Below are 25,596 nucleotides of genomic sequence, written 5' to 3' on the forward strand. Positions count from 1 at the left end.
AGTTGAGGAATTTGGAGGTAAGGGTACATATAATACATTTGAGAATGTGTCATTATGTATGATTAAGTCCCTAGAGTAAGGATAGAAGTTAGAGGAGAGACTAAAATCGTCACTAATAGAGTGACGTCATGGAGCTCAGTTGTTAACAGCTACCAGAATCTCGATTGGGTGATAAATATGGATTGAATGTATCGCAGAGAAACTTACTGAGTGATGGAAATCAAGGGAGAGGAAGTGGCACTGGCGAGCAAGGAATATTGCACCTTTCTAACCTCAACCAGTGAAGTGGGGGTGGGGAAGGTATAGTATGAATTAAAGGCAGAAGGGAGCCATATTGTCAGGAGGGAGCTGGCTTTCAGTGAGTTCAAGAAGATGGGAAGAACAGGAAAGGAAAAGGTTTAAGATGAAAACAAGTCTGTTACCCATAGAGCAGGCATTCCAAAGGGTACTGCTTTAGAGTGGGATATTTGTGTGGTAACAAGGGATAGGACAGTGGCTCAATGTTTACATTGGGGGAGGGGTCAGATGCCATCATTCAGAGAAGTTCAGAAATATAGCCTGATTCTTCTCATTGTACGGTAGATTTTTGCACTGCTCTTGTAACACTTCACTACGTTACTCAAAGGCCATTCACTAATCTTTGTTAGTTTTTCAGTGGAGCTGTAGTCACATCCGTAGGCATTACTTCCATCATTGCAGAATGTAACTTGTGCATTACTTCTCATCCATGGCAGTTCCTCCATAGAGCTTTCGCAGAGGATCTGCCCAGCTTTCCTGTGGTGTTCCTCTAAGTCTTGGTATATTTTAGGGGTAATAGTAGTGGAGTACTTGGGATGTCTGTCCCTTGGTTATCACTATCTGTCACCATGTGACCTGCCCTCCCCACACACTCCTTTTAGGTCATATTTCATATTTCCTGGATACTATTTTTCACACATTGGTCATTACTGAACATGTGCTATAGCCTTCTTGTGCTTACTATGTATTCACATGCAACTTTGTTTCTTTATACAATGTGGTTTTTAAGATTCACCACCATACAGCCCTAATGGGAGATCATTTGTGGGTTTTTTTTAGAGTCTTTGTACTAGGGAGAAACTTGTGATCATTAAAACAGTGCACAGTTTCCAAATGCAATTCAGTCAGTTCTCTTCCTCTTACTCATTTCTGTGACCAACTCATTGTCTAACCTAGATTTATCTATTGATAGTGTCGACTCAATGGACTGGCCATCCAGCCACATGCCTCAGCTTAGATAGTAGGCATTTTCCATCCTTTTAGGTTTTCCTCTATAAATTGTTATACTGATCTATTTAGAATAGTTTTAGGCTCCTTTGAAAAGACCCTTTAGTGTTGTAGGGCTTCACGCAGTTGGCATAACAACAGCAGTTTGCTCCTGCACATAGGAGTATCTGGAAGATCTTAGTATCTGTTGGGAATCTCTTTCCATTTGGACCTTATGCATAACATCTTCCGTAATAGTAACAAATGCCTCTCATTAATAATCAGAGAGTCATTGAATAAAGTTACTTCTTTGGTTGTATTTTTTGTTAAGGGATTTTCTGTGATTTTTAACTAGAGACATTAGTAGGAATTCAGGTACCTATGACACATTTATTTGAACTTCAGAAAACAAGGTGAGGTTCTAATTTGTTATCAGTACCATGCATGATTGAGAAAGGTTAATGAAAGAGGTCATGAGTGTTAAAGATGATTAAAGGCCTGGGAGATCACAGTGTTTTAAGGGAACAAGGGCTGGATTAGAGAAAAAGATTATAAGTTAAGCACTGGATGTATTTGGGAAGTAAAAGTGTGAACTGGAGGTCCATAGATGATGACAACAAGGAGCAGGCTATTAACAAATGCTCTTGATTTATTGGTTGGTAGATTTTACTATTATTTCTTCCCTCATTCCTACATTCTCTTTCTCTTCTCAGTCCCATAATTCCTTTCACCTCAGACTTTCCTTCAGTCAAAGACACAGAATTACACCCTCCTTTTCTTCCACCTTTATAGCTGTATGGCATATTGCCTTGTGAACTAAATTTGTTGGTTTGGAATAGGGATAGTTTGCTAAGGGACACTGGAGTCTTGATCTTTAAAGTAAGGAGAAATGCCTTTCTTAATGGTAAAATTTAAATTGAGTCCTACTGTGAGGCAGGAGAGTAAGCCTGATGAATTCCAGAGGACCTGTTTAGCTAGGAATTCTAGAATTTTTATTTAGATATTCCTTCTAGTCACCACCAGACTCTTGCTAGAAGCACTTCTGGTTTGATAGCTGAGAAATATCAGAGAACTCAGAATCACCTTGAAGGAACTGGTGTAGGCCTTAACTACGGTGACTGAAAGATGGTTAATCTGTCTGTTGTTCAAGGACCAGCTGCAAAGACACTCATTACCAGGTTCACCAAAAAGTGATGAGATATTTGGCCAAAGTAACTCAAAGACCGCTTTCTCATTAGTTCCCTCTTCTTTTAAAAGGTGACATAATCATTAAAATAAGTAAAAAAAAAATGCTAGTTGCTTCGCTTTAGACAGATAAAGAACATTAGCAAATAATTTAGATAATTGAAGTACCTCATCACTTATCCAGCACTTGTGGAGAGGTGACCTGATATCTCTACCAGCTGCCTTGACCAGCGGTTGCTGCAGCCCCTACTTCCTCAGCAGTTGTAGCTCCAGAATACCTAGGGAAAAAAAAAAATTCTTGCTACCAATGTTTTTGGTACTCTCAAATTGTTCAATATCAGAAATGAATAGGGTTTTTATCTGTGAAAATAATGTTAAAGAAGATGTGTTACCATCTACTTTGCAGCTTAACCCAAAGAACCTTCTTCCTTCCATCTGATTTGCAGCTGAAGCCTTCTCTATAAGTATTATCTCTCCTTATTGGAATGTGAGCTCTTTTAAGAGTAGGGATTGTAGAATCCCGGCTCAGATACTTAGCACCACACCCAGAAATAACTGGCCGTGTAACCTTGAGCAAGTTACTTAACCCCAATTGCTTAAAAAAAAAAAAAGAGTAGGGATTGTCTGGCTTTCCTACTTGTGTTTCTAGTACTTAGCACATTGCCTTGAAAGTCCTAAGTATATGGTCTGCTTTTTCATTCATTCCTTTACCTTGGGTGTTGGAGAGAGGTTGCAGTCAGTCAGTGGAAGGTCTACCTTTATCAACAAAATGACATATCATTGAAGTATTGAAATAATTACTAAGCCTAACAAATATAGCCTGTCCAATTATGCATTTACATAGGCATACTTTTCTGTTCTAGTGCCTGTGTTTTGAGCACAAATTTAATCATGTTTCAGTAGGAAAAAATGGAGGAAGATAACACCAAGTTAGATCAAAGGAGATATGGATGAACTCTCAAACTAAAATTATACCCATTCCCATTCCTGAGAATGTTTAATGGTCATTTGTGCAAGCATTCAAGCCAAGAGTCATGAGTTCCATTCTACATTCTGTAACAATTGGTGATTAGTATTAATTAGTCACTTCTTTGTCAACATTAGTTTATCTCCTGTTAGTAGCAGAATGGTATTCTTTAAGATTCTTCACAATGAAGAAAACCTGCTTGCACAATACATGATCATTCGTCCAAGAGTTATTTTTAATGGATCATCTCTTATGTACAGGGCCCTGCTCCTCCTTAAAATGCAGAAGGAAAGATGACAGCACAAAAATAACAAAAGGGACAATGCAGCCTGTTTTAAGTACCTGACAAGGACATCAGTTTGGGGCTAGCATGATTTTATTTTATTTTTCAGTTAAAAAGTATTTTCTTTCCATTGTTCATTCATTCATTTACTATTTATCATGGAGGAGATCTAGTGCAGAATGCTAGTCAAGGAGGTATTTCATATAGATGGTAAAGTCCCTCCACATGCTTCTGTTTGGGGAATAGCATTGTGCTAATTGTTTCAAGCCTTTGAACATTGCAGAGCCTCCTAAGTGAGATCCATAATCACTCAAAAGAGTTTTACCTATTTGCTGAGATCCATAATCATTGAAAACAGTTTTACCCAACTTATCTACAGAGAAAAAAAAAATGAAGGGAATAAAGAATGCCTGTTGGTTAGTCTGAGGGTCTTTGGAAAACCTGTGAGGTCATTCAGATAATTAGGTAGATGAATGGATAAAATTTTGAACAGAGACTGCCAGTGAACAATGAGTTAGACCCAGAATGAAGAAGAGGAGAGGGTGCTGGATTGCTTTTAAGAATTTATAAAGTTCTTTTAAGATTACCAGACACCAAATAGAAGGAACATTTACATATATAGAAAAACAGAGAAAGAAGATTGCTCACATAACAGTAGTTCTCTTTTATGTACCTGCTTGCTTTTCTTTTAAGTATATAATAAGATCAACTAGTTGTTTTCAAAATTGTCCTATTTGTCTGGACTCCTTTCTGGCCCGTTCTTTTTTCTTTAAGGTGGTATGGGGAGGTGGCGGGGGGGGGGGGGGGGGGGGGGGAAGAGACAGGCAGACAGAAACATACACATAGATAAGCCTTGGTGTATAGGCCTTTGAATGTTATCTCTGGGTCAGGGGACAGTTAATGACTTCTTGGTCTTAGTTCCAAGTTGCTTTCTTACAGTGCCTGGGCCAATTCACAGTGCCACAGTGTGTTAGTCTGCTTTTTTCTCACAGCCCCTGTGGCTAATGTTTTTAATAGAACATTCTTTCAGTGTTGTTGTATGGTCAGGAGTTATGGAGACTACAGTTTCTGAAAAATTTTAATTGAAGATCATCCAGTAGAGAATTTCATGCTGAATTTGTAAAAGCTGCAACACATTAGAAGAAAAGAATTATGAAGGGGAAGCTATGTAAAGGATAGCATTTTTAAAAAGAAAAAGAAAAAAAATAGTGGCTGGCTATATTAGTAGGAACAAGGGATAATGAATGATACATTTATATCCTTATAATGTTGAAAGAAAGTGAGGGAGGCCCCTAGGATAGGACATTAGGTAGACCCCTTGGGGCACACTTAAGCGGAGACATGGATAACATTTTTACAGAATGGGCAGGCATGAATGAATTTTATTTGGCACTGTTGGAGGCAGTAGGTACATTGATGAGATCACCGATCCAGTTTTGTATTTAGGCATGAAATTGGGTAGCCCTTTTAACACAATTGCTGTAAATATTTTTCTGTCTATGCTTTTCCCTATAATTAATGTATAACTTTAGGTCCCAGCTGAAGACACAAAACACCAAACTAACTTTTTATGTAGCACTTTGTAGCTTGTGAAACACTTTGCTTCTAGCCATCTGAGTTAAATATTTTTGGGGATATGGTGGTTGCTCCCCTCCTGATTCTCCTCTTTCTAGTCCCACAGTGATCCCAGGCATCCCGCTGTGACATGGATCCCCAGGCAAGGCACACGTTAGAAGGCCCACTTCAGGAGATAAGCATAAAGGCGTAGGACTTTGGAGTGGTAGTCACCCAGGGCTGGTTAACACAGTGGAGCCAGTCTAGAAGGAAACATTCCACACTCACGTCAGCACCTGGGCTGTGGCTCTTTATGGCCTCTGCTAGTTCCTGCTCTGATCTTAGCATGTATCTGGACTCTTAGCTTAAGATATCTTCGATATGTATGCATGAAGCAGACATTAACGTTGTACAGGATGCCTTAGTAAATGTAGCTATAGTCATAATTATTAAATTGACCCTCTGATATGGATCTTAAGTCATCTTCTATTTATGCCCAAAGAAGAATTAAGTAGAAAGCAAATGAAAGTCTAGTGGTAGCTTTTGAGAAATGTTTTTCAAAGTCCTAAGGATGGACTGTGGAGCCTTGATAGTTGTTTGGAAGAAATTGTACCAGATTAGACCTGAAGACTTAAAACAAGAAACTCTCCAAAAGAAACTGTTTTCACGTCCTTCCCCTTCCTGTTGTTTACTCAGTATTTGGTGTGTAGGGAAACCCTCTGGCTCATTTTTCTTTCTGTACCCTTCTGGCTTTATAGCAGTGAACATCCAGTAGGAGGTGCTAGAGTGTTTCTGATCTCACCCTCAAATCACTAGAAGTATTGAACATTATGCCTGATCTGAACTCATGTAGAATTTGTTAACTTTCTATAATAGTACCAGCTCATTAACTAATAGCATGGTTAAAACCAAAGTGAAGAGATCACAAGGCATTATTTCCAGTCTCTTCACCCAGCCAGCTTACAAATACTTTGGCTGAGTGGTAGAGATGTTTCATTGCTTTTAATTTTGTTTCCTCTTGTCCATTTTATCAAAGAATGTGAAACACAGTGCATAGACATCTTATTTTCAGAGACTTGGTCTCCATCTTCCTCTTGTTATAGCAGGAGATTATTTAGGGGAGTAGTTTGGTTTTGATGCTGCTTTTTTATATTAATAAAGACTTCCATGCCAAATTACTTATTCTTTTAAATAAATGTACTTATATGACAATCTGATTGACTTCCCTTGATCAGATCTGAAAGAAAAGCAGCCTCCCAACCTTACTCTTTCATACAATATAATATGTCTGGGCTATCAAGTTAGAATGATAGTACTATACCGCATTTCATCTTTTTAAAAATTGTAACAGCAGGGGAGGAGCCAAGATCATGGAGTAAAAGCAGGAACTTGCTTGAGCTTGCACCCCAACCACCTACAATATCTGTAAAAAATGACTGTAAACAAATTTTAGTGCTACAGAACCCACAAAATGACAGAGTGAAATACATCTCCATCTGAAATCTGCCTGGCAAGCCACAAGGAAGGGTCTGTTGCACTAGGCTGAGAGTGGAATGCAGTCCCACATGGGTTGTGCTGGCACAGACTGGAGCAGACCCCAGGGGACTGTTACTGGCAGTTGTGGTGGTTCCCAGACTTCTCAACCCATAAACGCCAAAGAGAAAGTAAAAGGTGAGTAGTTAAACTCTGTTGAAACTGGGTTAGAAAAGAGCGCAGTCTGGCCCCTGCCCCCAGGATGGTAGAGACGGTGGCAGCAGTGGTAGCACGGTGGCTGCTTCAGGAGATCCGGGCCCACAGATGGTGGGGGGAGCAAGTGGCTGATTGGAGGGCAATTTCAGGAATCTCTTTGTTGGTGCTGAGGCAGGATTATATTGCTTTGTCCTGTTTGGTCACAGTCTTGGATGGCAGTCCTGGGAGGAGGAGGAGTGCTGGGGTGGTAAAGCTTGTGGTGGCTGTACAGAGGGAATCCTCTGCACAGTTGCGAGGCAGGTGCCTAAAAGTAGCTCTGAAAATAGTTGCGCAAAACCCCAGAAATTTGGGACATACCTCTCCACTCTGGAAGCAGAGTTCTACTGTGGCAAAGAGCTCAAAAGTCAAGTATTTGGCCGGCAAAATGAGCGAACAGATGAAGAGAAATCATACTATAGAATCATTCTTTTGGTCACAAAGAAGATCAAAACATAGAACCAGAAGAAGGCAACAAAGTAAAAACCCCTGCATCAGAAGTCTCCAAGAAAAATATGAATTGGTCTCAGGCCATGGAAGAGCTCAAGAAGGATTTTGAAAATCAAGTAAGAGAAATAGAGAAAAAATTGGGAAGAGAAATGAGTGTTGTAAGAAAATCATAAAAATGGGGCGGCCAGGTAGCACAGCAAGTAAGAGCACTGGCCCCAGTGTCGGGATGACCTGGGGATCAAATCCAGGCTCAGATACTTAGCACCACACCCAGAAATAACTGGCCGTGTAACCTTGAGCAAGTTACTTAACCCCAATTGCTTTAAAAAAAAAATCATAAAAAATGAGTCAACAGCTTGCCAAGGGAGACCCCAGAAAACAATGAAGAAAGTAACACCTTAAAAATTAGACTAACTCAAATGGCAAAGGAGTCCAAAAAGCCAGTGAGGGGAAAAATGCCTTAAAAAGCATAATTGACCAAATGGGAAAGGAAGTCCAGAAGCTCATTGAAGAAAATTATTCCTTCAGAATTAGAATGGAGTAAATGGAAGCTAATGACTTTATGAGAAATCAAGATATTATAAAACAGATCCAAAAGAATGAAAAAGTAGAAGACAATGTAAAATATCTCATTGGAAAAAACAACATACTTGGAAAATAGATCCAGGACACATAATTTTAAAATTATTGAACTACATGAAAGTCATGATCAAAAAAAGAACCTAGACATCATCTTTCAAGAAATTATCAAGGAGGAGCGACTAGGTGGCGCAGTGAATATGGCCCTGGAGTCAGGACGACCTCAGTTCAAATTTGGCTTCACATGCTTGACACGCTTTCTAACCATGTGACTTTGGGCAAGTCACTTAACCCCAATTGCCCTCCAAAAAGCAGAAAAAAAATGATCAAAGACAGCTGCCCTGATATTCTGGAACCATAGGGTAAAATAGAAATGGAAAAAATCCACCAATTGCCTCTTGAAAAAGATCCCCAAAAGAAAACTCCTAGGAATATTATAGCCAAATTCCAGAGTTCCCAGGTCAAGGAGAAAATATTATAAGCAGTCAGGAAGAAACAATTTGAGTATAATGGAAACACAATCAGGATAACACAAGATCTAGAAGCTTCAACATTAAGGGATCGAAGGGCTTGGAATATGATATTCCAGAGGTCAAAGGAGCTAGGATTAAAACCAAGAATCACCTACTCAGCAAAACTGAGTATAATGCTTCAGGGAAAAATATGGTCATTCAGTGAAAAAGAGGACTTTCAAGCATTCTTGATGAAAAAACCAGAGCTGTACAGAAAATTTGGCTTTCAAATATAAGAAGTAAGAGAAGCATGAGAAAGTAAACAGGAAAAAGAAATGATAAAGAACTTATTAAAGTTGAACTATTATACATCCGACATGGAAAAACAATAATTGTAATTCATGAGACTTTTCTAAGTATGAGGAGAGTTAAAGGGAATATACATATATGTATGTATGTATATGTATATCTGTATACATGCATATATGTGTGTATAGGAGGTTGCATGGGTGTATAAATACATATGTGAGTGTGTGTATATATGTGTACATGTATACATGAACAGAGGGCACAGGATGAATTGAATATGAAGGGATGATATCTAAAAAATTAAATTCAGAGGTGAGAGGAATATAATGAGAGAAGGAGAAAAGGAGAGATAGAATAGGGCAAATTATCTCATAAAAGAGGCAAGAGAAAACTGTTATAATGGAGGGGAAGAGCAGGAAGGTGAAAGGGAATGGGTCAACCTTACTGTTATTGAGTTTTGTTTAAGGAGGGAATAACATACACACTCATTTGGATATCTTACCCTATAGGAAAGTAGGGGGGAAGGGTATAAGAGGGGAAGATGATAGAAGGGACGGCAGATTGAGGGAGGGGATACTCAGAAGCAAACACTTTTGAAAAGGGACAGGATCAAAGGAGAAAATAGAATAAATGGGTGGTAGGATAGGATGGAGGGAATTATAATTAGTCTTTCACAGTATGACTTCTATGGCAATGTTTTGCATAACTACACATGTATAACCTATATTAAATTGCTTGTCTTCTCATTGGGGGTGGGTGAGGAGGAAAGAAGGGAGAGAATCTGGAACTCAGAGTTTTAAAAACAAATGTTAAAAAATTGTTTCTACATGCATCTGGGAAATAAGATATACAGGCAGTGGGTAGAGAAATCCATCTTGCCCTATAGGAAAGTAAGGGGAAAGGGGAGAAATGGGGGGGGGGGGTATAAGAGAGGACAGACTGGGGGAAGGGATAATCAGAATGCTTGTCATCTTTGGGTAGGGGATAGGAGAGAGATGGGGAGAAAATTTGGAACTCAAAATCTTGTGGAAATGAATGTTGAAAACTAAAATAAATTTTAAAAAGAGTTGGAGCAGCATACACTCTTTACCCCTGGAATATTTTTCTTGTTACTGTGACTTTCTGGCATGGTTTTCTGAGTCTTAAGCGTGATATGAGCTAGCCTTGAAGAATGGAAAAATCTGTGTGTGACTTGGAATTCTCAGTATCAGGTTACTCTAGCATATTTATAGGTTAAAAATTGTATTCTATAGATAAGGAAACTGAGATAGTACAAAACTACATTTGATGGCTAAAAATAGTTTACTTCTAAACAGTGGCATGGGTTTTTTATACTGACTAAAGATAAAATTATTAATCAAATTAGATTGAAACCATATGAAAAAAATCCAATAAAAATAGCCTTGGTTATTGTAGAAATAATGCTAGTTATTTCTACGTGCCTGATATTTTTAACAGAACAAATGTTAAGCAAGGGTGACTAGAATGAAGATGAGGAGTCTGGCTAGCAAACCATATATATAGCACTTTAAGATAAAGTATCTATATTATTATCTTATTTGATCCTCATAGTAATCCTCTGAGGCAGGTGACTACAGATCTATTGTGAAACAAGTACAAATTCAGAAAATATTGTTAAAAAATACATATTTAAAAAATCTATTCCTCTTTTTGCCATTTTTGGGACAAGACTTAAATTAGGTAATATTCCATGGAGTTGTGTGCATACTGCAGTTTTTGGTAGAGTTTGGCAGAATAGGCAAGGAATGTCATTTTAAATATGAAGAATATTATGAATAAATATGAAGAATAAATACTTAAAATTAATAATCATCTTGATGTCACCCTATGCTCCAAATCAAATAGCTTTCTAAGGAGAAACCATATTAACTTGAAAAGACAAATTAGCCTATGTGGGGGAAAACTGGCTCCCCACCCTGGCCCAGTACTTTCCCATCTCAACTAATCCTTCTATTTTTTTTTTCGTTTAAAAGTATTCAGTGTCTTATTCGCCAAATCTGTTGATATACATACATGCATGCATACATACATAATATACATATATGCACACATATGTGTGTATATGTATATATATTTAGTCTTTATTCATCTTGTTTTCTTTGCTGTATTTGATAATGTTGACTATTCTCTTATCTGTAGATTTTTAGGATACTTCTCCTAGATTTTCTGTCTGACTCAATACTTGCTGTATTATTTCTCTCCTCAAACTTTCTCTGTCTTCTCATTGACTCCATCAACCACCTTGGATTTAACTTTCACCTTTACACTGATAACTTCCAGATCTATATATCCAGCTTTAGTCTTTTTCCTGAACTTCAGTCTAGTGTTAACAACTGCCTGTTGTATATTTCAAACTGGTTTTCCTAGAGGCCTCAACATGTCCAAATCAGAACTCATCTTTCTCCCCTCCCCCTGGCCTCCATTCTCCTGGACTTCTTTGCTTTTTTTGAAAGCACTATGATTTTTCCAGTCTCTCACTTTGATAATCTTGTCATTATCTTCAGTTCCTCCATTATTCCATGTAACAATTCAGTTATTAAATTTTGTTATTTCTGTTTACACATCTTTTGAATATGACTCCTTAGTTAAAGGCCCTTATCACCTCTCACCTAGATTATTACAACAGACTCGTAATTTGACTTCCTGCCTTAAATCTCTGTCTACTTCCATACTACTGTCAAAATGATTTTCCTTAAGCACAGATCTGACCATGTCTCTCCTGCTCAGTAAGCCCTGGTGGTTTCCTGTTGCTTTTAGAATCATATATAAACTCTTTTGTTTCCTTCAAGATGCATCTTAGAAACCACCTCCTTCTCTGATCTCCCTAACTGCTAGTGCCCTTTCTCTCAAAGAGCTTTGTATTTAATTATTTTGCATTTATATTTATTCTTTATACATCCCTGTATGTATCCTTGTTGTCTCTGTTGAAATAGAAGCTCCATACAGGTAAGGATTATTTCTTTAATTATATTTGTGTCCCCAGTGCCTAGCATGGAGGCCAGCACATGGTAGGCTCTTAATAAAGTACCTGTTGATTGATTTTGAAATAGTTGTTTTATAGGTATCTCAAAGTTATCATGTCTAAAATGGAACTTTATTATCGTTAATACCCAAAACTACCCCTTTCCCAAATTTCTGTTTCTATCAGGATTATCACTATTCTTCTCGTTGCCTAGGTCTGATACTTCGATATTATCCTTGACTTCTCTTTCACCCCACTTGTCCACATCTCTCCACCTCACCAACATCACCCTAATTCAGGTCCTCTTTCCTTATTACTTGGACTATTACAATAGTTTTCTAATTGGTCTCCCTGTCTCAAGTGTTTTTCTTCTCCAATCCATCAAAGTGATTTTCTTTAAAATGCAGCTCTGACTATATCATTCTCTTACTCAGTAAAACTCCTATTTCCTCTAGGATGAAATATAAACATCTGTGTTTGGCTTTTAATGCCTGTTACATCCTGGCCTCAACCTATCTTTCCATCCTCATTCCTATACATTGTGGTCCAGACAAACTGACTTTCTATTCTTCCTGCTTGGCCCACTGATCTTCCTTTGTGGTTCCTGTTTGCTCTGTCTAGTCTGCTCTCCAAGACACAACTGAAGCACTGCATATTTTCCACAGAACCTTTCTTGATCACCCCATCTCTTACACTCCCCAAACTGCTAGTCCCTCTCTTAGTAAAAAGTAGTTACAAAGTTGTGAATTTGTTGGTTTTTTTCCTGTATATAGTTAATATATTTACATATTGTTTTCCTTCATATACTGTAAGTTCCTTATGAATAGGAATTGTTTTTTATTTATATCTCCATCACCTAGCACAGTGAGTGGTATATATAGTATGCACTTAAATGCTTATTGATGATTGATTGATTACATATCTTTAAGTAGCTATTGGTATAGGCAAGAAATATTAATTATGTGTTAAAATAGATTAAGGAATCCTCACTCTCCTCCCAACCAATTTCAACAGTAGGTAATAACAATGACACTCAGGGAATTTTAAAGTTGCAAGGCACTTTAAATACTTTACCTCATTGATCCTCACATCATCTCTATGATGTAATTACTATAAAGTCATTTACTTTATATCTTACTATTCTTTTTCAAATGTAATGAAATCTATAGGACAGTTCTTAACCTGGGAGTCTTAGATTTCAGGGGGCCTGTGAACTTTGACAAGAAAAAAATTTGATCTTTAGTTTCCTAACCTTTGATTTCCTTTGTTATCTCATATAGTCAGTTGATGAGAGTTTATTAAGGACCTGCTGTATGCTCGGTACTCTGATAAGCATTGGGTTACCAAGAAAGGCAAAAAATACAACTCTTGTTCTCAAGGAGTTCACAGTCTACTGTGAGAAATGACATGCGAACAACTGTGTACAGAAAGAACTGACACAGGATGAATTGTATGTTGCTTCAGAGAGAAGGCACTAAGACTAAAGAGGAGCAGGGAGGGCTTCTTGCACAAGATGGAGTTTGGGGTGAGACTTGAAGGAAGCCAGGAGGCGATGAGGAGGGAGAGACTCACAGACATGGGAGACAGCCAGCAACAACTCTGAGGTGGTGTTTCAAGTTTGAGAAACAGCAAGGAGACCAGTGATGCCGGGGGGCAGGATATGTGAGAGGGAGCGGGGAAGGCTGCAAAGGTAGGAAGAAGGGGCCAGGTTATGGCAGGCTTAAAGCCAAATGGAGGATTTTATATTTGATCCTGAACATGATAGGGAGCCGGTAAAGTTTATTGAATAGGGGTTTGGCATGGTCAGTCCTGTGATTTAGGAGGATTAAATCAACAGCTGAATGGAAAATGATGTGGAACGGGGAAAGATGTCAGGAAAAGAGACCAAACAGCCAACGACTGCAGTAATCCAGGTATGAGGTGAACAGGGCATCTACCAGAATGGTAGTCTTATAGGAAAAAAGGGGGCTTACACAAGAGTTGTTACAAAGGTAGAAATGACAAGATTTGACAACTCATTGGATATGGAAGGGATAAAAGAATGAACGAGGCAGCTAAATGGCTCAGTGGATAGAATCAGGAGGACCTGAATTCATATCCAGCCTCAGACACTAACTAGCTGTGTGGTCCTGGGCAAGTCACCAAACCTCTGTTTGCCTTAATCCACTGCAGAAAGAAATGTCAAACCACTCCAGTATCTCTTCCAAGAAAACCCCATGCACAGTAGGGCCCATGGGCTGATGGATAGTTGAACAGAATGAATGACTGAAAAACAACAGGAACAAAAGAATGTGAGGATGGCACCTAGAGGTTTTGAGAGCTTGATGGCTCCCTCAGCAGTGGTAGAGAAGTTAGGAAGAGGGTTTTTGGTGGAAAGATAATGAGCTCAGTTCTGGACATTGTTGTATTATACTTTATGCTTTTATTTATTTATTTATGGATTGATTGATTGCTTTTTGGAGGGCAATTTGGGGTTAAGTGACTTGCCCAAGGTCATACGGCTAGTTTTTGTGTTGAGTGTCTGAGGCCATATTTGAACTCAGGTCCTCTTGACTCCAGGGCTAGTGCTCTATTCACTGCACCACTTAGCCACCCTGCTAATTTATGCTTTTTTTTTTTTTAAGCAATTAGGGTTAAGTAACTTGCTCAAGGTTACACAGCCAGTTATTTCTGGGTGTGGTGCTGAGAATCTGAGCCTGGATTTGATCCAGGTCATCCCGACTCTGGGGCCGGTGCTCTTACTCACTGTGCCATCTGGCCGCCCCTACTTTATGCTTTTAAAAGCTTTATTTTGGGAAGGGGATCATAAGGTGCACCAATGGGGTTCATGAAACAAAAAGCCTAAGAATCCCTGTTGTAGAGGAGGCCTTCTTGGTCATTACCTAGGGTCTATAAGGTCTGACTGCCTATCACCTAGACCTGGAAATAGACTTCTTTCTTTTTTAAGGCCAGCAGTAGTAAATAGGCAATATGCTTACCATCATACGGATTATTCCTGATTTGGGATTTCCTTTTTCAATGACTATAATCCTATTCATTTCTAACACACACACACACACACACACAGACACACACACACCCACACCCACAAAAGGGCCATATGTGTATCATTAATACCATTTTTACTTCAGTTTTTCAGGGATTCATATTTTCATTGGTATTCTTATTCCATCTATCAGCACAGAACATATTAATGAATTGAATCTCTAAAATCAATCATATGGTAGTTAACCTTCTGGTAATAGGCCTTCCTCAAAGATTCGATTCTCAGGTTCATGCTATAATAAGCCTTTCCTTCCCTGAAAGAATCTTCCACAGTTTGTGGTCCTTGGGCACAAGGATTCTGAGAATTCAGAAACACCTCCAAGGTCTATGTATTATATAGTATTAGTATGTAAGAGACTAAGAGTTTAATGGCAGTTAATGGAAGAGAGTGAATCTTTTATGTCCAGAAGTACACATTTTCATTTGGTTGGTTTGATTTTCTCATGAAAATGAATTTTTATAACACTTGATACTTTATTAAAATACTTTCCATAGGTTATTCCATTGGAGGTCCAAAACATTAATAAATGAAGAAACTGAATTTCAAGGAGATAGAGGGTCCTGCTTGTGTATACTACTGGCTGAGAAGTGTCAGAGGCAGAACCTGAGCCTGAGACTTGTTCCACTGTAGTAGGGATTTAAAAAATGTGATTTGACATATACTGATGTTTTGCAAATGTTGTTTTGTGTTTTTCCTCAGAGGCCATATTGTTTTGGTTCCGGAGTTTAGCCTTCCTCTAGAATACTACTTAATACCATTCCTCATCATAGTGGGCATATGTCTCATCTTGATTGTCATCTTCATGGTAGGTAATTTTAAATACTTTAAAAATATAGATCAATGATTAGGAAAAAAGCAACATGATACATTTTTTTCCCCTATAGGAATAACATGCCTAATAGATCTCATAAAATGTTTCTGTAATATATACTTAAATGTAATCTAAATTAATCAACCAGGCAACAACTAAGTAGTTGGTGAAAAAGGACTGGAACATGAGAGAAAGGAGGACTGGATAAATAGATCCCCTATTATAGTCACCTCTTTGGTAGAAAGTATAGCTGAGCCCCTTCTGCAAGCTGATGAGGTTACTGAATGAGAGTGTAGTGAAAAAGCAGGCCCAAGACACAGCCTTGGTGTATATAATATACACCAAGATTGATGGACTGACGGAGCACTCATACTTGTAGTATAAGAATCAACAGAGAGCAGTGTTCTAAAAACCTGGAGAGGAGAGACTATGCAGGAAGAGTGTGGAATGCTCTGGCAATGGTTTGAGAAGTTAAAGAAGAGAAAGTGGAGCCAGGGAGGGCAAACAATTTTTTAATTTGGATGTGAAAAGGAAGAGTTGGAGATTGATAGCTTGGGCGGGGTGAGGGGGATGTTAATGTCAGGTGAGGTTTTTTTAAAAGGCTAGGAGAGACCTGGTCATCTTTGTGGATAGGCATCAAGGCAAGAGCCAAGTAGATAGGGAGAAATAAAAAATTAATGTCCAAAGGGGGCAGAATTTAGAGAATGTGAAGTCATTCTCCTGAAGATGATGTCAGAGGTACATGGTTGGTCTTGATGAGAAAGACCACTTCATATGCAGAGATCAGAGCAAAAAAGGAAGGATTAGGGAATGATGTCAAAGGAAGAATAGTAATAATCCATAGAAAGGAAGAAGGCTCATAACAAATGGCCTTCATTTTCTCAGTAAAGTATGAGTTCCAGCTCTGTTGAGGGGTTGGTATAGAAAGCTGAAAGTGGAGACAGTTTTGAACAGATGGTTAAGATAGTATGATAGAGAATCAATTAGACAGGAGCATTGGATCTGTGTGAATAGAGACTTGAGAACTGATCTTTTGTACACCACTTAGGTTATGGTTATGGTGTACTGGTTCTGATACCCTTAAGAACTGAGTAGAATTTTGAACACTTGGTAGATTTTTGCATAGAAAAGATTGTATAGTTAACCTTCTTTTCTACAACATAGTCTTCTAAGAAAATATCTATTAAAAAGGAAAAGGTAATAGAAGAATTTAGTCCACTATTTAATTCTGTATTGTTCAATTATAAATTAACTAAGATATCAGTATCAATAATCAAGAAATATTATTTCTTTTTGGCTAGTTTCACCTGATATTATTTTGAGTGAACAGTCTGTGAACAGGATATCTATTTGTGTATGTTGTGTGATCCACATGTATAACTTTGATCAGTGTTCATCATATTATAATTAAGAATTATTTAAGGATTATTTAATTGTTTGAATTTTATGACCCCATTTTCATCTGTTCTTCTGGAGATAGAATATGGGTCTTAGTATTTTCTTTTTTTTTTTTATTTAAATTTAAATTTTTTTTTGCTTTTTGGAGGGCAGTTAGGGTTAAGTAACTTGCCAAAGGTTACACGGCTAGTTTTTTTGTGTGGGTGTTAAGTGTCTGAGGCCAGAACTGAACTCAGGTCCTCCCAACTCCGGGGCCAGCGCTTTACTCACTGCGCCACCAAGCTGCCCCCAGTGTCTTAGTATTTTCAATAATTGTAGTGTCAGGAGGCAAGTAACTTTGGTATGTTCTATCTGATACTGTATTATTACTTACCTTAAATAAGAGGTGTCAAACTCATGGTCTAGAAGTGCAAAAAGCCTGCAAAACTCCCCAGTGTGGCCAAACCAGATTAAAATGTGATTGGGAAATGCTTAACAAAATAAATGAAAAATACTGTGTAACATAGATAATGTCATTTTTGTGGCTTTCCAGGTCAATATGCATCCTGCCCAGATCTATTTCTATTTGAGTTTGACAGCACTGTCTTAACTGTATTCACTAACTGCTGTGTAAAATTTTGACTAGAACAATAGGCTGAAGGCACTTGCTTTTGGATCACAAAACATTGCCAACTATTGTCTGTAGCATGAATCAGCAACATGTTTACATTTTAAGAGCAAGGGGGGGAAAGGCATAGAAGAATCCTGTAATGTGCAAATCCTAAATGAGCACCTGTAGCACTGTGGTGTAGTGTAGGGTACAGACAAGGGTAAGAGAACATTTCTTCCCTTGAAGTTGCTTGTATTTTTATCCCTTCAAGTATCTGTTGTCAGACATAACAGATAAGAACCATACCCCTTGCCAATGTAAACAGCTTTTTTACAAGATTCAATTTATTATACTTTAAGTTGGATTAAGTAAATAATTATATCATGTCCATGGAGGAAATTATAAATAGAACACATATATAGCAAATATTTAGAATGCTTTGTTGAAGATCAGCACAATGCCTTTCACTGTACTGGATATAGTGTGTAATCATTAACTTGGAAGTTTTAACTTTTCGTTTTTTTTTAAACTCTTTAAGGCAATATATAAGATCTAAATATATAAAGACAAAGTATTAAAGAGTTCCCCCTAACATTTATATTGCATGATAATTTACCCTATAATCTCCTCCCAGTTTTATTTTAGAAGTTAGAAATTTGGCACCTTTTTTTTTTATCATGTTCAAGAGAATAGATAGTTTGAAGTTCTAGATAGGTGTATTAGTTGTATCTGCTGTGCTTCCCAGAAAAAAAAAAAAAGAATCTTTTAAGACAATTATAGAGCTGTATTCTGTATAATTCTGTACATATTAAAATAGAAATTCTTGTGAGCTGTTCAGAGTACTGCTGACTGCTTCCTGTTTTCCTGCTAGTTGTAGATGCCATGGTTGCTTTTTCTGATCTTTAATTATATTGTCTTTTCTTCTCTCCTGTTTATAACCTGCACTTAAACTTTGACCCATATATAATACAAAATTATGTACTGTGCAATCACAATCATGCTTTGATTTAATAGTTTGAATCTCTTCTTTGTTTTCCCTTGTACCATATGCCAGTTTAATTGTTAATACCCACTTAAACTTTCCCATGTCATAAAATGCTTAATAAATGCTTTTTGATGAAAATGCATTATGAATACTTTGCATTTTGTGATGATTTTGACAAAAGAAATGCTTATGTTAGCCATTGTATTGGTACAGATCAAGTTAAGCAGTATGCATAATCACTGATCAGCAACATAGTGCTATCATTGAAAAAAATGAATGAACATTTTACCGAGATATGGCCCAGGGGATCATAGCATGTAGAATTCCATTGTAAAGCCCTCATTTATCTCCATTATTTTAGTCTTAATCAGTAAGCTTTACATTGTACAAATTTGCATGTATTTTGTGATACTTATATTTAAAATGCTTCTTTCTTAATAAATTAAATGTGTCAGCGTCAGTGAATACAAAATACAAAGACTGTGGGAAACTAAACACTAATGTAATTTAATCATATCTTATTAACTTGAACTTTTCTTTGCAACCATTATTAAGAAAACTAAAAAAAATCAATGGATAAAAAGACATTTATTAAGGTTGCATTTAAAAATTCCTTTTCTGTTTATATATAACACTTTTGCATGCTTTTTTTGTCCATTTTAGATCACAAAATTTGTGCAGGACAGACATAGAGCTAGAAGGAATCGACTTCGTAAAGATCAACTTAAGAAACTCCCTATACATAAATTCAAGAAAGGCAAGTGAATGTTTTCTGTTTCCCAAATGGTCATCTTTAGAGTTTAAATACATTAGAATCTTACTGTAATGCTATCTTTTAGGTTCCTTTCTCTGGAGCCTCCTTTTAGAAAATAGGACCTTTTGATGAGGACCTGTGGATAATTGATTAACCAATATCTTTGAGCTATGTCTAAGGTTGTCTCGTTTTATACCAGATTCCATTTGGTAGCAGATAGCATACTGAGGTTCCACTTCAGATCCATACTAGCTAAATCCTTTTGACTAAAGTATTTTAGTGTGGATTTTCTGAACCAAAAAGATGAAAATGAATTTGAAATAACATTTTTCTAAATTTTGGAAGAATATGACACTGTTGGGCAGCCTCTCCTGTTATTTATCTATGGTAATTATTTTTAAAATTCTGGTACACTTTTTATTATGTTTTATTTTAGAAATATCGATCATTTCATAGATTGTTATGTATTACTACAATGCACACCTATAGAGTCTAGTCTCATGCTCTCAACCCCAATTCCATTGGTAGATCAGGTTCCTAGATACATCTTTCCTCAGAATTCTAGGGGTACCCCTGCAGAGCAGATCATCTAACATTCCAAGCCCAATCCAGCACATTCTTTGTACTATCCATCACCAGTGATTACTGCCCCAGTATCATTTGCCAGTGCTAGTTACTAGATCCCCCGTATCATTTATTCAGTTGACATTTCAAAATCACTGATAAGCAATTAGCATTCATTGCTTTGATGGAAGGATATTTATTGAAAAAATATAGCAAAGTACAAAAATTTCTCCCCCAACTAGGGCACACTCTTCCCCTTTGCCACCTTGGTTCCTAGGAAAGTGGGATCCAGACTTGAAATGACTACTACCAGTGTCTGCCTCACACAGTCATTTTGAGGTCAGGCATAGTTGATGGATTTGTCACTCCCTTTCCTGCAGGGAATTTTTGTGTCCCAGTTCTGTGGCAATCTTTGCTTGGGAGTCCCATCAGTGGACTGCCTGGTGTTTGCCCAACCTCTCTCTCCAAGTTCACAAGTTTGCAGCCTTGGTCTGTTGCTTTTGTGATACTCATTCACCTAATATTAGGGAAAAATAGATTGAGCAGAGTTGGAAGAAACAAAATCACTATCCATATGTTCATGACCAATTGTCAAACAGTCCAGGTGGGGATTATAGTCCACTCATGCTACCTGTCCCTTAACCCCAAGGCTTATTGAGATTCTTACTTCAATCACCACCAGGAAAGAGAGAGGTTGATTTTGTCTGTTCATGACTTTTACATGCATAATACTCATTTCTGGCTTAGTAACCAAGTAAAAGGCCTTTTCTTCATGTAGTAAATAGAGAATACCTGAGTGTGCTCTGAAGTGCAGGGCAGGGCCCTCTGTTCCACCTTCTGAGAAGCTGACTTAGCAAGGCCATATATGGAATGGTAGTAGCCAGTATATAGTATAAGGACCAGGTTCTCCCTCATTATGCTAATAATGACTTATAGGGAAAAAATAGTATAAAAGACAGTATCAAAGGCTTGATTAGCCAGAAAAAGAGATAGGAAGGTTATGTAAAAAAATAAGTGACAATAAATGGGCAACCTGGTGCTAATCTGCCAGTGTAGTAACAGAACCAGAGAAATCCATCTAGACATTTTGGTGGAATGTATTGTGGAAAATTTAAAGGAAGATGTGGATGAGAATCTTCTGGCACAAGGTTTTCAATCTATGATGAATGGAACATCCATCCATATCAGCAAGATCACAGAACAAACTTATTTTGGCTTAAGTATTTATAGTGTTCACTTGGAAATACAATCATTATTGGGAGGTACGGTAGGAACAGATGGGGAAAAGAAGGGCAATGGAAAACTTAGAGAAGAGAAAATTTGGAACACTTGTAAAGATTTGAGACTGGCTTTAGGAGAAAGGTTGCTTTGCTGCAGTGAAGACCCAGTCACTTGAGGTCCATGATAATTGACTTCTTCCAGCTGTGTTCAGAAGCATGTGAATTAAAACAGGAGGGGTTGATGATTGAAATAATCCAGGACTGAGGTTTAGCCAAGCATGAATAATGATGAGTTCCTTAGTAGGGTAGAGTTAAACTGGTTAACTACGGAGTTGAGATTGGGAGGGAAGAGAATGTAACCTAAGCACAGGGGTAATGCCCTGAAAAAATACTGACTGTGAAAGATGGAAGAATTGGTGTGCTTGGCAAGACCATGAAGAATAGGTTTAGGGAGAAGTGTGAGGCAGAGGGAAGAGATAGACTGACAGGAAGTGAAGAACAGATAATGGTATTTTAGAGTTCTAGATTATGAAAGTGAGTGATGGCAAGATCAAAGGTATAACCATCAAAATAAAATTCTATTTTAAAAAAAGTGTAACCACCTCTCCCTGAGGTGATTGTACCAAGGAGATTATGTGGTCAGACGGGGAGGAGAATCAGTACAAGTAGAGCTATAAAAGCCAAGGGATGAGAGAAAATGCAGGAAGAGAGTGTTTCTGCTAGTGTCAGAGTTGTAGAGGGGTCAAGAATGAAGCCTACTAGACTTGCAAGCTAATGGTACCTTTAGACTGAGGAAAGCTGGCCAGCTCCACTGCACCTACTCCAGAGAAAATCTGAAATTTAGACCTGCCAGTAATCAGTAAACATTTATTAAGCACTTGCTTACTATGTGCTGGAGGAGGGAGGGAGTGAATGAAGGCACTGGACTCAGACGTAATGGAGAAGTCAAAAATCCCAGATGGCTGGAGCTAACTGAGAAATGAGATGTTCTGATCTGGGCTGCCTCCTTAAATGGAGGCTCCACTCTTCCATCAGAGGGAAAATGTGAAGTAGAGTACTACAGTTCATAGGATTTTGCAGGATGATGAAGTTTTTCTAATAATAAGCTTCCTGGCCCATCATGGAGGAGTCAAGAGTTGTCCCAGAAAAGGTGAGAAATGAGGCAGAACAGATCGAATAATGATCAAAAACTATAGTAGAAGTGACTTCTACTCCAGAGTTGTACAAAAAATTTCCAGCCCACTGTCACCAGAAAAAGAGGCAACCAGAAAAATCAGCACCAACATCAGCAAACACGCATAAACTTGCTAGTGTGTCCAGAGAAAGGGCAGAGCCACATGTAGCCAGTGAGGTTCTGTCCAAAGGCAGCTCTAATGGAATGCCTCCAAGAATGCCCCAGGTTACTTGTAAACCCATAACTGGACCCTTGGGGAGCAGTAACAACCAGGGCAGGTATGACATTCACCAGAGCTACACTGCATACTCAGACCAGGACAGCCCCTGGGTGCTTTATATAATAGGGAGGAATAAGAAACAAGGTCCCTTCAGATTATTAGTGTCTCCAAAGGGCATTGAGGGAGTTAAATAAGAAAAACAGTGGACACTTGGGAGTGGATTAGTTCTGTTCTGCAAGTTTTAATAGGATAGAGAGGGAGAGGAGGAGTAATATAGAAAGAAGCATATAGCATAGAAAGAAGGAAGAAAGGAGAGAACTTAGTATTTCTTTAATGGGGTCCATGAAAATAAGAGTATACAGAGGAAGGGATGCTGGGTGGGGAGGGACATGGCACCAAATGACTTTAATATTATTTGAAAGAAAAGTATCGCATGCTTGCAGCACACACGTAGCATTTTGGTGTAGAAAATACATCAACTTGACAGGGAAACAGGTGGAGATGGGTGGGGGAGGGGTCAGAAGGGAGGGTAATGCCTTGAAGGAAGTAGTTGCAAGCAAAGCAGTCTTCTTGCAGTGGATTTTAATAAGAGATCTAGGCTGTGTTTATCATTTGGGAATAGCTGGTCAAATAAATACCCTCCTCCTCTCTGTGATGTAGAAGTACAAAAAATAAGTAAAATTTTCTGTCTGTGAAAATCATTCATGATAATAATTTGTTTCTTCATCTATAACATAACTACCCTGGTGCATATTCTTGACAATTCTCTCTTGTACAAAATTTTAAAAATATTTTTAAAAATCATCTTTATTTCCTTTTTTTAAAAAAATATTGACATCTTTTGTGTTTTCTATTGCCTGCATTTCCAAGTATATCTCCACTCTTAGACAGCTATCCTTTTTACAAAGAATTACAGAAGGGAAAAAAAAGTTTCACAAAACTAACCAATACATTGACTGAGCCTACTATACTATATAATATTATAGTATTACTATATACTATATCTCATAAGCTTCTCTTCCTCCCCTCTCCATTGTAGGAAGGAAAATACATTTTCTCATTTCTTCTTTAGGGACAAGCAATGGCCCTATAAAATTAGACAGAATTTAGTTTCATTTTTTCTTCCCATTTACTTTGTTTTAATTCTTGCATGTCACCTTCCTGAATCTTCTTTTATTCAGTTTTCTATTTGTTCTATAAGTATTCTGCATTTCAAAAAATTTTACTTTTTAGCTGAATTTATTGAACACCAATAAAAGAAGAACGTTTTACTTACACACACACACACACTCACAACAATAAAAAGATCATATGAGATGCTACTTTCAAAAATTGAACATGTTACTTTAAAAGCTATCTAATATGTCTGAAATTCTCTCTGAACTTCCTTCTCTTTATTCTGTCATGTAAAAAAAATCCTTCAGTAACCTTTTTTTCTTCGTCAATTTTTTTTGGAGTATTTCCCAGCCTGGGTTTTTCTTCCATTCTAACCTTCTTACACACATCTTATCTCTTGAGCACAGTTCTAACCATACTGGTCTGCATACTGTCCCTCACACACAGTAATGCTCCATTTCCAGTTTCTGTCTTCTATACCTGGTTATAGTCCTTCCTCACCTGCCTCTTAGAATCTTTAGTTCCTTTCAAGACTCAGCTAAAGTGCTACCTTTTTGTGTTTCACTGCCAATTTTTCATGCCCTCCCTCCCAAAACTACCTTGTCACCCTCATCTTCACATTGACTGTTTTCTGCTCTGGCACTGCTACTCATCTGTCCTCTTAATCAGAACCCTCCTGGACTGTTGGTTTTCACCTTTGTCCCAGCCATTTCTATTGTAAAATTTTATTTTGTTTGTTTTTAATCAAAAAATTTTTTTGATCAATGAAAATTTACCTTTTCTTCTGACCCCATTCTTTTCCCCACTGAGAAAGAAAAACAAAACTCCTATTACAGTATGTATAGTCAGGCAAATATGTCTCAGTCTACACTCCGAGTTCTGTCTTTTCTCTATTGGGAGGTGAACAGCATGTTTTATTGAGACTCTGGAGTCACAGTTGGTCCTTGTGTTGATTAGAGACCTAAGTCTTTAAAAGTTGTTTGTCTTGGGGTGGCTAGGTGATGCAGTGAATAGAGCACTGGCCCTGGAGTCAGGATGACCTGAGTTCAAATCCGGCCTCAGACACTTAATACAAAAAAACTAGCCATGTGACCTTGGGCAAGTCACTTAACCCCAATTGCCTGCCTTCTCTCCCCCCAAAAAAAGTTGTCTTAAGTAAATTGTTCCCCCAGTTCTGCTTAGTTTACTCTGCATCAATTCATACAAATCTTCCCACTTCTCTGAAACCATCCTCTTCATAAATTCTAATAACACAGTAGTATTCATCACATTCATGCTCAGTGTATGGGCAACCCCCTCAGTTTCCAGTTCTTTACCACCACAAAGAGTAGCTATAAATAATTGTGTACTTCCCTGGTTAGAGATTGATTTGCTTAAAGCTAATCCCTCCTTTAATCTATCGACTCTTTTATCTCCAACCCAATCCTGTTTCCCTCCTGTTTCCCTGAGTGAAATGCCTTTCTGTGTGTGTCTGTGGATGCTCACACACACATGCACATGTGTATCAGCAATGCAATATTCAGAATGCCTACAGAAATTGTAAATATGCTGATGTGGTTATCAATCACAAAATATATCAGGCTTGCTATATGGGGGGTAAAGAGAGAACATTTATTAAAATACCAAAAAGGCTGAGTCCCCAAACCAGAAAGTCAAAGCCATCAGAGTAGTTATGAAATTGGCACAGGAAGATAAAGTAGAAAGCACCCACATTCTCAAGCCTTTAAAACAGAACAGGCTACCTCAGGCAAAGGTCCTCCTCTCCCCACTCACAGCAACCACCCAGCGTCCAGGAAGCGCACTCCCAGCAGCTCTAGCCCCTGGCAGTCCTCAGCAGGAGACCTTAGCAGAAATTCTGGCTGGCTCAAAAAGGGGTTCGCGCTTCCACTGCTGCTGCCTCTGCTGCTGCTGCCATCACCGCCACTGCTAGCCACCGCAGGAACTCTAGCTTGGCTTCCGCTTCCTCTTGCTCTGTCCCTTTCTGCTACGTCAGCAAGTCCAATGGGGC

At 38.1% G+C, this 25,596-nt stretch overlaps 1 protein-coding gene across 4 annotated transcripts in view; it reads left to right on the plus strand.

Moving 5' to 3' along the window:
* Positions 1-25,596, plus strand: part of RNF13 (ring finger protein 13) — a 105,895-nt gene that overhangs the window by 62,302 nt on the left and 17,997 nt on the right. For all 4 annotated transcript variants that reach the window (XM_069104733.1, XM_069104732.1, XM_069104734.1 and 1 more), the window contains 2 exons: positions 15,457-15,562; positions 19,204-19,297. In XM_069104733.1, the coding sequence (XP_068960834.1) occupies positions 15,457-15,562; positions 19,204-19,297 (200 nt within the window). The remainder of the gene's footprint in view (positions 1-15,456; positions 15,563-19,203; positions 19,298-25,596) is intronic.

The sequence above is a fragment of the Petaurus breviceps genome, unplaced genomic scaffold (genome assembly GCF_028583685.1).
Source record: "Petaurus breviceps papuanus isolate PSGF00001 unplaced genomic scaffold, PetGlider_PUasm1.0 688, whole genome shotgun sequence".
Lineage (NCBI taxonomy): Eukaryota > Metazoa > Chordata > Mammalia > Diprotodontia > Petauridae > Petaurus > Petaurus breviceps.